This window comes from Gnatocerus cornutus, chromosome 1 (assembly GCF_029298725.1).
Source record: "Gnatocerus cornutus isolate USDA-ARS CGAHR chromosome 1, icGnaCorn1.1, whole genome shotgun sequence".
Classification (NCBI taxonomy): Eukaryota; Metazoa; Arthropoda; class Insecta; order Coleoptera; family Tenebrionidae; genus Gnatocerus; species Gnatocerus cornutus.
In genome coordinates this window covers 27,611,236-27,624,005 of record NC_142233.1, presented here as the reverse complement: position 1 = coordinate 27,624,005, position 12,770 = coordinate 27,611,236, and the positions used below count along the sequence as shown (strand labels likewise).

General features: G+C 31.9%; 1 protein-coding gene and 1 pseudogene across 1 annotated transcript in view; both read right to left on the bottom strand.

The window, feature by feature from the left end:
• Ptp36E (protein tyrosine phosphatase 36E) overlaps nt 1-12,770 on the bottom strand; it is a 43,377-nt gene that overhangs the window by 16,050 nt on the left and 14,557 nt on the right. The window contains exon 3 of the mRNA XM_088031516.1: nt 25-140. Within this exon, the coding sequence (XP_087887642.1) occupies nt 25-140 (116 nt within the window). The remainder of the gene's footprint in view (nt 1-24; nt 141-12,770) is intronic.
• LOC148181191 (protein stunted pseudogene) lies at nt 11,448-11,627 on the bottom strand (annotated as a pseudogene).

Sequence of the window (12,770 nt, the reverse complement as noted above, 5' to 3'; positions counted from 1 at the left end):
ACTAATTTATGTGGAATTACTTACTTGAAATTCTAATTTATACAGCACTGCGAATTTCCTCCGTTCTTCGCATATTTTTATGTAGTTTTTGAGTTCGATGGGACTGTCTGTAATTGTGGCCACAAGCGAACCGTTTTCATCTGTAATAAAACCAGTAATCAGTAATAAATAAAACAATGGAGGTTGTAGAACAATGGCTTTTATGTAACGTATCGGAGTCTAATTTATTTTATTTAAACGGAATAAAGGGTTTATTTTATACAATGGTTTTCTGGGTAGTTGGAAATACGCCGGATCAGTGCGGAATAATTTTCTATTCATCGCTAGTTAAGATAGTTAACAACCTTATTGTCATAGTTTGGCTAAACGCATAAGCGCTTAACACTATTTAACTAAATTAACTCAATTAATCAGTCTTTTTGTACTTTCATATTTTAAAAATGGTGAATGCGCCGGGAGAGATTTTTTATAAATACTGTGCGATTAGATACAATAATAAAAATATCTCTCTTAAAATGCAACAAGTTATTTCCGCACAATGACAATGAATGGACAGCGAGCTGCCAGATAATGCTATCATTTTCACTTGTAATATTTCACAATTAACGCAATTACTGAGAAAATATTGCGCGCAGTGTGAGAGCAAACTTCTTGAGGTTGCCGGGGCTCTTTTACAATTATCATTAAAATTTAGAGATTTGAGTAACTCGATTTTTTTTAATAAAAATCTGGAAATGTGATGTTAAATTTGTAACACATTAAATTTCAAACCTATCAAACAGTGATCACATTTTGCATGCGGTTTTAATTGTTTTGCATAAACTGTAATCAAACTCACGTATTTTTTCAAATCAATAATGAAAAAATAAGAACAAAATTTTGAATTGAATGGATTCAAGTTTCTCAAAGCAAAAACGAAAACCACTGCGCTTAAATTGTATTGCACTTGCAACTACAAAACAACGGTTGAACTCGTACATTAAATTATTACAGTTGTGTACAAGAAATTGCGCTGTAAATTATTGCTTTTAAACCGCTGATGGTTTAGCTAGATTCTATTTTATTTCCGTAGGATTAGCTGATATTATAACAGGTTTTAACAGTCTTAAGTTTTAACTGAATCTTTCTTATCCTTTTTTTACAGTCCGCATTGTAGATCCATTAAGATTGATAAAAGATTTTTTTACTTCATTTTACGTTTAATAAATAATATAATAACATAAAGCTATGTAAACATCTAGATGAAATAAAAGATAAATTAATTATTTATACCAATTTAGTAATAATTCAATTGAATCAAATCATTTATTTATAAAAGGTATAAAACAATTATTTTAATTTAATATTAATCCCACTGCGACTAACTGAAGACTTCATGCATCATGTTTTGTATTTCCTAAATTAAAAATGCTTTTCAGTTGAATCATGCTCGAATTTTGCATAAAACTCGGAGTTAGAAGGAATTTTAATCATAAATATGGTGTGTGCTTTAAAAGAAAAATTGCTGACCTAGGAGCGGTGTAAGTTTAGGCGCAAAACAAATTCAAATAAATGTCTCAGATGTCTGAACGTAATTGTGGCTGCATGTTCTTTCATTTTAAACTTTAAAATTGTATAGCGCTCAAATTTTATAATTAAAACTTTCCGCAATGCAGTATTGTTTTCACCAACGTATTTTTAATAATCTTATTGTGAGAATTAATAATTCCAAGTACAGGGTCTAGATATACAGAATAGCATGTATTCCAACGTCTTATCTGTTTTCGTGACCAAACTTAATGGTCTTCATTTGGTGAAATGAAATTAAGATTGTATTGTACGTCATGTCATAAAGCTTTCCCTTGACGCCTTATTCTGATAAAATCAGCAAGGCAAAGGAAGCATTGTTCTAGCATGATGTTGATATAATCAGAAGTGATTAAAGTTCTAAGAGCGATTAACTTCTAGATAAAGAATAGCTGTTAAAAGCATTTTCCATCCGACAAAAGCGTCTTTTATGGTTGCAATTTTACCTTACATCTTTATTAAAAGCTCTTTTATTTGGTCTTCCAGTTTATGAAAGCCACATCATTACGACAATTTGCAAGAAGTTGGAATTGGACTCGAGTATGTTTTAAATTATTCTTTGAATTAAATTAGGGTAACATAAGAGTGGTTTAATTCAATTATCGTAGGTATCGTCGTTTTTTAGCCGAAATTATCTATACCCAGTCGGTAATATAATTTAATTTCATTTTAGAATCTTAAGAGTTTTCAAAAAAGTAATAAAAGCTTTGCAAATATTGTACGAGCTAAAGAAGTTTAAAATTTCCAACTTTCAACATCCGTCCCCGCGAGTGTTCTCTCCCACATTGGCAACCATTAGTAAACCCATTACAAAAATTGGAGGTTACGTAAACGCTTGTTCGAACTTACAATAATTCTGAAACTTCCAGTACTGTCATTTTAACTTTTATGTTAATTGGTCAATTTTTGCAGCATTGCAATTCCGGCCAGATGATTAGAGCAGAGTTCAAAGATAACTGTTGTGACGAATTAGCAGGAATGCCTGTGTAGCTGGTTCGATATCAATCATGAGATGAGTCTAGTATGTCAGTAAGCTTGATTAGAATCTAATGAAGTTGTAATCACAGCGTAATCAAACTTGGATGTCATATTGCTGCTGTATGCACCTTGTCGGTTGGTAATACTGTTGGGAATTAAGAACGACAAAAAGATTAAGTTTATTCTAAAATTCTGGTTTATTGGTAATCTTCTCTGTAATTTTTTTTTAAATCCATTCGCAATCAATAAATAAATTGTCCAGAAAGTTTTAGGTGAGCCATCTTGTATCTTAAAACTTCAGAATCTTAACTGAAAACTAGAACTAGAATTAGAAAAGTGTATAGAAAACTACAAGAAAAGGAATATTTCTGATTCGAAAATCTAAGAATACTAGAGAAAATTCAATATAATACGCAGTTTAAGAATACGAATTAAATCTCAAAATGGGAAAATCTAATACTAAAAATAAACTAACGTTCAAAAGTCTTGCATCTTCCTCATATATATTTGTATTGTCATTTTAAACAAAACTACTTTTTGGTTTTAAATTACACAAAAATGACGTCATTATGCTATACACCAAATGCCAAATATTTTCTAGTTTTTTTATTAAAATTCGATTTTTAGTTAGTTTTTAAGTTAGGGCAATAAAATTTGGAGGGGTTACTATTTCTGAAGTATTTATTAACAGTGCGAAAGTGCAAAATTGCGAAATTGAAATTTTACAAAATTTCATTTTACGACGAACCAAATATTTTTAACTTTTTTTTATTAAAATTTGTATTTTCGAAAAAGCTATACATATTTATGAATTTTCGTCTTGTTGAATGTTGTTTAAAGTACCATTATGCCCATATTCAAATTTTAATATTTATCATGGTTTTATTAAGGGGTGCAAAATTTTTGAAGGCGAGTGTATCTATTAAAGAACTATCTTAAACGCTTAATTTATCAAACTACTTATCAGAATTTGATTTTTTGTTTTATTTTTATAATTTATATTGCAGTCATTTTTAGATTGTTTTGAAAAACAAAGCAAAAAGATCTGAAAAATCAGGAAAATCTAGAGAAATGGACGTTTGTATAGAATCCTAAAAATCATCAAACGCCAAAGAAACCCAAAGGTTCTAGATAAATAGAAAGAATTTTAAATAATTCTAGAAATCATAATGAACATAATGAAAACAAAATAAAATTAAGCTAGACAATTCCAAGAAAAGCAAGGCTCTTAAACTATTCAGCAGAGTGACTCAGGGAAACCTAAAAATTGAATGACTAGATGTGTAATTTATCCGAAAAAGCGAGATAAATCCAAAGAATCGATGGAACTCGGGAAAACAATCAAAAATATATGAAAGTACCAAATAATTAATAAAGGTCTAAAAATCCTGAGAAGAAATTAAAGATTTTACTGCACACTGTATAATTAATAAAAACTAAGATTAATACCATAAAACCATTATAGCGTAAGAAAAAGTAAATAAAGGCCATAACAAACAGCAAATAAATCGCGTGGCGCCCAAATGCCCATAAACTTAGCAAGTTGTAAAATAAAACGAGATTATAACTAGAAGTGACCCCATAATGGTGGTGTTATTATTCCATTTCGTATAAAGCTCTGAATTGTACAGAATGTAGGTCTGCCTTGAATTGTTATGAGAAGTCTGACCTGTGTAGTCATCCATTTATATTTACCATAAAGGGTTGAGTTTTTAATCATTTTGAAATTTATTGATTTTTTTCAAGCTTTAGACACTTTAGTTTAGTTCTGGTAGACGAAGGTGTTTTGTCCCAAAGGCAGTGACCTCAGTCTTTTTATAATACACGTAACAGACGTGAAATAAATCTTGCTTCAGTCTCACACATTCAGCCAATTTGTTCGACCTGCCATATTTTGTTGCATTAGTTTTATTTCAGAATTTTGAGGTAGCTTTATTGATGAGATCACGTGAAGAAATATCTCATACACGCACGCTCAGGATTCTGTTAACACTTTCCTGCAACATTTAGAAGAGCAAACAAACAACAAAAGAAATACTTTCAAGTCGCCGTTATTTTTTATGAGATCGAGCTTTAAGCGGAGTCGAGATTTACGAATGACAATTATTATCGCGAAAATGCTGGCACTTTTACAGAGTTTTTCGTGCCGTTTATAAATTACACAGCTAGAAAATATCGTCTTTCGATGACACTTTTTCGTGTTGGAATGTGTTGTATTTACAGACAATATCTATGTAAATTACAAAAGGTCTTTCATCCCCGAGTTTGAAATTTAAATTTACATACTTTATTTTGTTATCCAACCTGTCTGAGAGAAAATTTCGCAATCATTCCGTATAAGAAACGAAATAGAACGATACCACCAAGAAAAACAAAAAGAACAGAAGCTGTTACAAAATAATTCAAATATTTTCCTGAGTTTGCACGGGTTAACTCAGCGCTTTTTGTTGGAGTAAAATATTGTTCTTCTGGGAGAACAGGTAGGTATAATTTTTTTTTATAAATATTTCACTGTCTCGCGTTCTAGTTTTATTTTAAGTTTCAACCAATGACTTTAAAAACGTTGTTGTGAGGTGACTAGAGACATTATCCATCACTTTTGTTTCTTTTCTACCTCAACTATTCGAGAAAATCAATACTGGTGCTCTCTTGATAATACATCCACTAACATGCACCAGAAATACATCCTGCATTCGTTGAATATAAAGATCTTACGAAGTACATTTTTGAGCTTAGACTCGCAACACTGAATAAAAATCCAGTTCTCGACAGAAAATTTGAATTTTTCTTTGAAAGGGCTTAAATTTTAGAGGAAAGTGAATCATAAAATTCAATGTCAACTTCAATTAAAATGAATTTTAGTGGGTTTATGAGAAATTATTATTATTTTGAATTATTCATACTCGTAAAACCCTCAAGTGTAATCAGAAAGGTTACAGAAAAAATCCTTTGATGTTAAATACATAACATAGGAAAGATTAATGAGGACTCCTTAAAAGTCGCTCTTAAAAAGCACAGGAAGAAAATTCATAGAAAGCAGAGATGCGTTAATTCGGTCCTCGGAATGGACTAAATAAATATGCATAAATATTCCGTGTGTTTGTACCGTCAAAGAGCAAAAAATGTTTTCGAAAAAATAAATGCGTACAAATATAATTATAAAAAATTCCAATGAGTTATGTACATTTGCTTTGCTTATACTCTTTGAAGCGTATTTTTAAATTACCATCAAGTCAATCTCAGCCTTTAATTAATGGAACATCTTTTGCAATTTCCTAGCGGTAATATCAACATCAAACGCATTTAGAATCTCCCTTCTGTTCCAATCTAATTTAACTCTCCTTGATGGTTTTGTTTTACACGAAAATGAATAATAAACCGAAATGAAATTTCACTAGATCCTTATATCATAATTAGCTACAATTTATGGCTGAACTCCAATTTCTTGATAACATCATGTTGATTTGCCAGCTCACCACTTGTATAAAAGATTCATCGAATTGAAGTTAATACATAATTCACGAAGACGGAAAAAGTCCAGAAATTTTTCACTTTACTCGCATACCAAAATTTATGGCCGATATTTGGGCCATTTTATCATGAAAAGTTAGTTTGACAATGAAGGCTGAAGCGACGGAAAGATTCCAATGATTACAGTAATGAAAGAATAATATTCCGTTTTTTGGATTAAATGAAACTGTTCCTGCCTGTAAAAATCTTGGCGGCAGGAGGCAGTAATACATTTTTTGATATTCTTGTGCAAAGTCTCCACCTTGGCCAATTAAGTTAATTTCACTCTTTTCATTCCCTGATGAAACCGTGATTAGAGCAATTTCTTTGAGACAAAGAAGTGGATTCATTACTGAAAATTAATTGAAATTTTGCCATCGGTCTTTCCGTTCCAGTGATGATTGGATTGTTACTTTTCCCCGTTTGAGCCTTTTAAGCCTATCGGATTCCGAACGATAAATCATACAGAAATCACGCAAAAGATTCTTGGAAAATTCGAAATAACCGCGATGATCCCACTAATGCAATGAGTTCTAGTTCTAGATCATTATCAAAGTGTAGGCAATTCGCATGCAAAGTCATTATTGGACACGTTTCCCGACAAGGTCACCACTTGGAATGTTCCACCTTAATCGCCATGTTTAATTAGACACGCTAAATTTAGCCAGGTGCAGATTATCCAAGTTCAGGATTAGATGTACGGAGCTTTCGAAATCGGTTAGCTCTGTTCGATCTTACTAAATGCTTTTAAGATGTGAGCGGCTGGCTATTGAAAAAGAAAACCCCCAAAGGAAATATCCGCAAGGATTTTAATACCTAGCGACCTTCACACAGATGCACAAAACGAAATGTAATTGATTTTCTTTCGTCGGGGAGCTTGGCAAAATGCACTTTTAGAAGCTTTCGAGATAATTAAGGAGCTGTCGTGCAATTTAAATAAGTGGTTATTAAAGCCAAGTTTGCGAGTACTTTAACAAATCCCAATCTAATCTAATGAATGCGTTAGAAAAGCTTGATTTAAATTGAATTTCTTGGTCTAGTCTTTCAAGGAACAGTCTGTAATTTGTATGTGTTGGTAGCTCTGTCTGCCTCTTTGACAGCTTGGGGTTAAACATGCGTAAATTGATATGGAGAGATGTCGACAAAATCCGCTACTTATTATAATACGAGTAATAAAAAAAATTGTCAATTTCTGAAGTAAAACAAAAATTACTTGAATTTTGAATGTCATTAATCACAACACCAGAGAATCAGAAACATGTGCTAAAACACTTTTTTTTTCGATTTTTTTCCTCTTTTAAGAGTTACAGTTGATTTAGGTTGCAAATTTTAAAATTTTCTTCGTGTAATTCGTTCCTGTTGCAAATGTTGCAATGCTGGTGTTATGTAAATTGAGTTATGGGTACAAAAGACGATCGTGAAAGTTTTGTTAATGTAATGAGTCGAAATTGAATTTGTTTGTTACCGTATTTAAACAGCAGTCGCGTTTGAGGGAAATTTCATTTCACTTAGAACATTTTAAAGGGGCTCACTTTCAATTTTTATGTCAAGGTTGACAAATGTCATTGTCTGGGGGGACAATCTTGTCATCATAACGTTTCCAAAGGTTATTCATCACGATTCCCATCTTATTGTCAAATTGGAGATTTGCAACCTAGACCGACTGTAGGGGAGAGGGGGGCATAGTGGGGTACCGGGGCATAGCGGGGCAACACTGCTACTGCTCAAATCAAACGCCGTGAAAAAAGTCGAATACCATGTTTTGGTTGGTTGTCAGTTGACAGTTGACCATATGTGTTTTATAAATCAAAGTGTGAAAACCTATATGTTTAATAAAACAAAATGTGAAATTCAGTGTTTTCGTTAAAAAATTCGCGAAGTTAAGGAGCAAGTTTTTTTAAAATTTAATCATACAAATGTAGTGGCTAAATATGATGAAGTTGTTTCCGATCTTCAAAAGACTTCTTAAAGCACTGTTTTGTGAGTTGGCACTCTTGCCAATTGTTGAGAGTTAACACTTGAATGACGTTGTACCAACTTAACCGTTCTAGAAAAATGTCCCTAAAAAATGAAAATAATGCCTCAACAGAAAAATTGTATAAAACACACGTTTCATAAGAGACTCACACTTGCCCCTAAGGGCTCGTTTTGTAATTTTGGTATGCGTGTCGTGTAATTTCAGTATGAAACTTATATTTTAATACACATACTATTTTAACTTGTTACGAATAAGTAAAACAAAATTTGAATCATAAAAACCACCTCCATTTAATAATATAAATATTATTACTCCTTAAATCATTTTATTTTTAGTTTCCGTTTATATAATCCAACATTTTTACAGCATTCTGAGTACACTTAACAAAGTATTTCAACGGCAGAAATAGATATGCGAGCTTCCCTAGTGTTTGTAATAGACTGTATCATTGTGCGTTATTCTTAACTTGCTATTTTTAAGTTTTTTAACCTGACTATTCCGCTTTAAACTGAAAAAACATTATTTTATTTGTTTATCAAAAGAAAAAAGAATCATTTCCGTAACTCGACTTTAAATCAAATTGTGAACTTTAGCTACAGAAGCAATTTTTCAAATTTTTGTTTTCGCTTTTATAGTGCATTTATTTTAATAAATTTTAAGTTTTCGCTGAGACTGGGTCAATATCAAAAGTTCATCGTGTAAAAGACTTTAAAATTTGACATATTAACAATTTGACGTAACCGGCAGAATTACCAACAGATAAACGAAAAAACAAAATTTAAAAAGTATTTAATAAGCAAAATTGCACTAAATGAAAGTAAAATTGGGAGTAATTTAAATAATAATGAGAATAATAAATTAATCAATATTGTATAAAAAACTTGGAAAAAGTGTATTGAAAAATGTGAACAATTTATCGCCTCTTTTATAATGTCGTTCATAAATAATAGCTTATTTCGTGCCAATTTATTTAGTTTACTTGATATTTTGTTTTTCAACTTCTTCATTTGACCTTTGCAGCCACAAACTATAAAAAATTTCATTGCATGAGCATTGAGAACGTAAAGTACAGTTGAGCCAGTTGGTCCATTTAATTGCACAATGCGAACTTGTTAGATTTTTAATTGTTTAAAATGGGACAAAATAGATAAATAACTACTGTTTATTTACATAAAATAATGGAAACAATCAAATTTACATAACATGTCACTTCTTGGAGCGCTTGTCCGAGCTGCATGCCACTATAACAGAACTGTCGAACCAATCGATAAATTGCAATTAAAATTCGTTTAAACCTGTAAAAAATAGCCTGCAATCCTGTTAGTTTTGTCCCAGTTTGTGGTTTATTCTGCAGCGTACTCTGTTGTCATTTAGTATCACATCCAGATTAAAATTTATTATTTATTCGCACAGAGGTGCATTAGAATTTCCACACATTAAACCCGGGAGCTGATAAATTGTTATTAGTGGCCAAGTAAAAAATCCCAGGAGCTGAAAGGAGTCTCTAGAGAAATAAAGATAAATAAACCCGTGTCCTGAACCATTTTAACGTTTAATTAAAGTATCAAAATATTTTCCTAAGACTATCGTTAAGCGTGAATCGATGATTTTCCATTAGCGATTTTTTCTGGGATGTTGATGTTTGCATGGGTAATTTCGAGCACTCTCCTGCTTTGACAAGCTACATTTATGGTTTTCTACTGCGTGATGAAATAGGCTGAATAAAAAATTACTCTGTTGGGAATACGAAATTCTCTTCATTTCCAATTTTAAATCTGCCTGGAGGGGAGTATAATTCATATCGCGATACACAAGGATATGAAGGACGAATTCGCAGTCTTTGAATAAAATTACAATACCAAAATTCAGAGGATTTGAATATTTTACAAGGGCGTTTACATTGGGTTTGTTACCCTAAACATGTTTTCGTGCAAAGTGAAGAATTTGGCATTCAAAATCAATTTGAGGAACAATGCCGATGATTTACGTGCTTTACACAAGAGTTTTCCAATTTTTCCAATTAAGGCGGCGGACTTATTTTACATGGGGATCAGGAAAAGTTATAAATCAGCAATGCGGAGCTACAATTTTTTTGGTCCACTGACCTCCCACTATGATATATGGGTTTGAAAAAGAAAAAATATAACAGAGACAGCGGTTTTTAATTATAAGTCCATCATTAGAAAACTGCTAATTAATTAACTTTGTTAAACAGATTAAAAAAAACTTTCAACTTTAGGTACATTACAAAATAATGCAATAACGGAAATTGTGTTAATTCTTCTTCATTTTTCTATCAAAACCACATAAATTTGGATCGAATGGTGCTAGTTCATGAAAAATTAAATCTCAGCATGCCGTGAGTCTCTCAAATTTTCATTTTTGCTCTTTGGCTTTTATCCGGCACGAAAAAATCGCCATAAAATACCGCCATGTCAATAAATATAGCGCAGCAAAGTGGCCATATCACATTTCCACTTGTCTTAGCAGGATGTCGAAGATAAGAGCTTTGCATTCTGAAGTCCTGTCGATAAATTTAAATCCTGCTCTCACAAGTAAGTTTTAAAATTACCATATTTTTGTCGCATGGAATTGACTTTTCGTTTCATATCCTTTAATTCGAATTTAACGTTTCTTTCAGGAACTAATCGCTATAAAACCTCCATTTCATACAAGGACACGCAACAAAGTGGTCGTATCATATTTCTAGAACGATTCGAAGGATAAGAGCTTCGCATCTTGAAGCACTTATGGTTCACTGAAATTTTATAGATGGTTTAAAGCGACGTCGTGCAAAATTATAAGTTCGTATAGGTAGATCAATAAGTACACTTCGTTTGCACGGTAATGGCAGACTGTAACTCAATAAAAAATTCGACAAATGATGTGTCACATTTTGTATACGTTGCTCCTCTCGATATTTACGGAACCATAAACTCCCAATAATTCACACCATTGAACGATGTTTTTCTCAACACAGTTAGAGACGTTTCCAGGATGTGAAAATGCTGAAAAGACACGTCCTCCATCAGATAATAAAAAAATCGCTGCAAAACTTTGATAAAGTGTTTTAAACATCTAATTCTTCTTGCTGTCCACGGAAATTTCCAAACTCCGTCACGTTTCAGGAACTCTACTTTCAGTTTTCAGTTTATTAGTCAACCGTGAATAAAAGTCGTTAGTATGTAAACAGTTTATTCTATTTTCGTACCAAATGACTAGGTGCTATAAATTCCGTAAATTCAATTTCAAGTTTGCATCCACTTTATTGTGTAAGAGACGCAAACAATCACGGGTTTAACCTACATTTGGATGTAAACAAACCAAAAGTTCTAAAGTGTTAAGGAAGCTCCTGTGGAAAATTTTTCTTGTTTAGTACCAGGAAGAGTAATCGTACCACACTTTTTGAGCGAACTTATTTCTCGTTTTTGACTGGTTTGCCATTGACCCATTTTGTAAATTTAATTGGTGACGGCTTATTTCTCTTCTCTGCTGCGAGTCTAAATTCATGTTTCAGCGCTTGTCGAAGCAAACTTGCAGCAATATTTGAGAATTTGATATAGTTAAGTCCAGCGGCTCTCCAGTATGGCGACATTTTCTAACACTTTCACGAAATGTCAACGTTGTCAAAGGTTACTACTAGCAAAAAAATGGCTCAATTTAAAAAAATGTACTGGAGAAGTGGAAAGTCATTTAAAATGGCCTACTGATTATAAATCTAAAGTCTGTCTTGCTCCATCAGGTCCAGATTCAGAGATATTCTTGAAAATGTTTTTTTTTAGTTTATGTTGTACAAATTTTTTTTTTTAGTTCTTCTTGAAAATCTGAAAAATTATGTAATTGCTAAGCAGTGTTTTGAAATGGCACTTTAATAAGCTTTCCAACGACCATAAACCTCATTGCTGAAGTTAGTAATTTTCCATGAAATTTTTGAAAACTGATCTTACGTTCAAAAAAAATGTCTGTTTTCTTTTGTTATGCATTTTTGCATATTTATTCGTAAAAATTTGAGAATTTTTCTTAAAAATTGACGTTCAAAATCTATCCCAAAATTAAGGCAGAAAAATGTTTTCTGTTCGCTAATCAAAACCAGCGGTTTGGTGGTTTATTCTCTTCACTTTGTTACTGCGCAGAATTGTGAAATTATTTGTGAATTTTTAGAACGTTTTAAAAAAAAAATTCAAAAATATTTTTTCAATTTCGCAGTTTGCCGCGAGAATATTTGTTTGAGAATTCAACTCACCATAGATTCGACCAATCAAAGACATTCATTTTTTCAAATCAACCAATCACAACAAACTTTTTCTAGAAATTTTACTCGCCGACAATTTCGAGCTCTCTTGTTATATTAGGTACTTATATTATATTTTATGTTATATTAGGTACTCTATTCTGACCAGCAAAATTAAACGATTTATAAATAATATACCTAAACGCGAGCTTTATCGAAAAACGACAATTTTGTGGACATTGACAAATTAACCAAACGTGAAATTTTTATAATCGCTTTTTTCTTTATATTCTATTTCATGTAATAACAAGAGATAATAAAGTGTTTAACACCGCGTTAAAAATCAGAGATCTTAATTAGCCTTTATAATAACGAATTACATTAAAAAATTGTGTGTAGGTACTCAAGAAGAAATACAAATATCTCAGAGTCCTGACCTAAAGGAGCAAAACGACCTCGGATTCAGAATGAGGAGACAATTCTACTTTAGTAAAGACTTTGACTGCT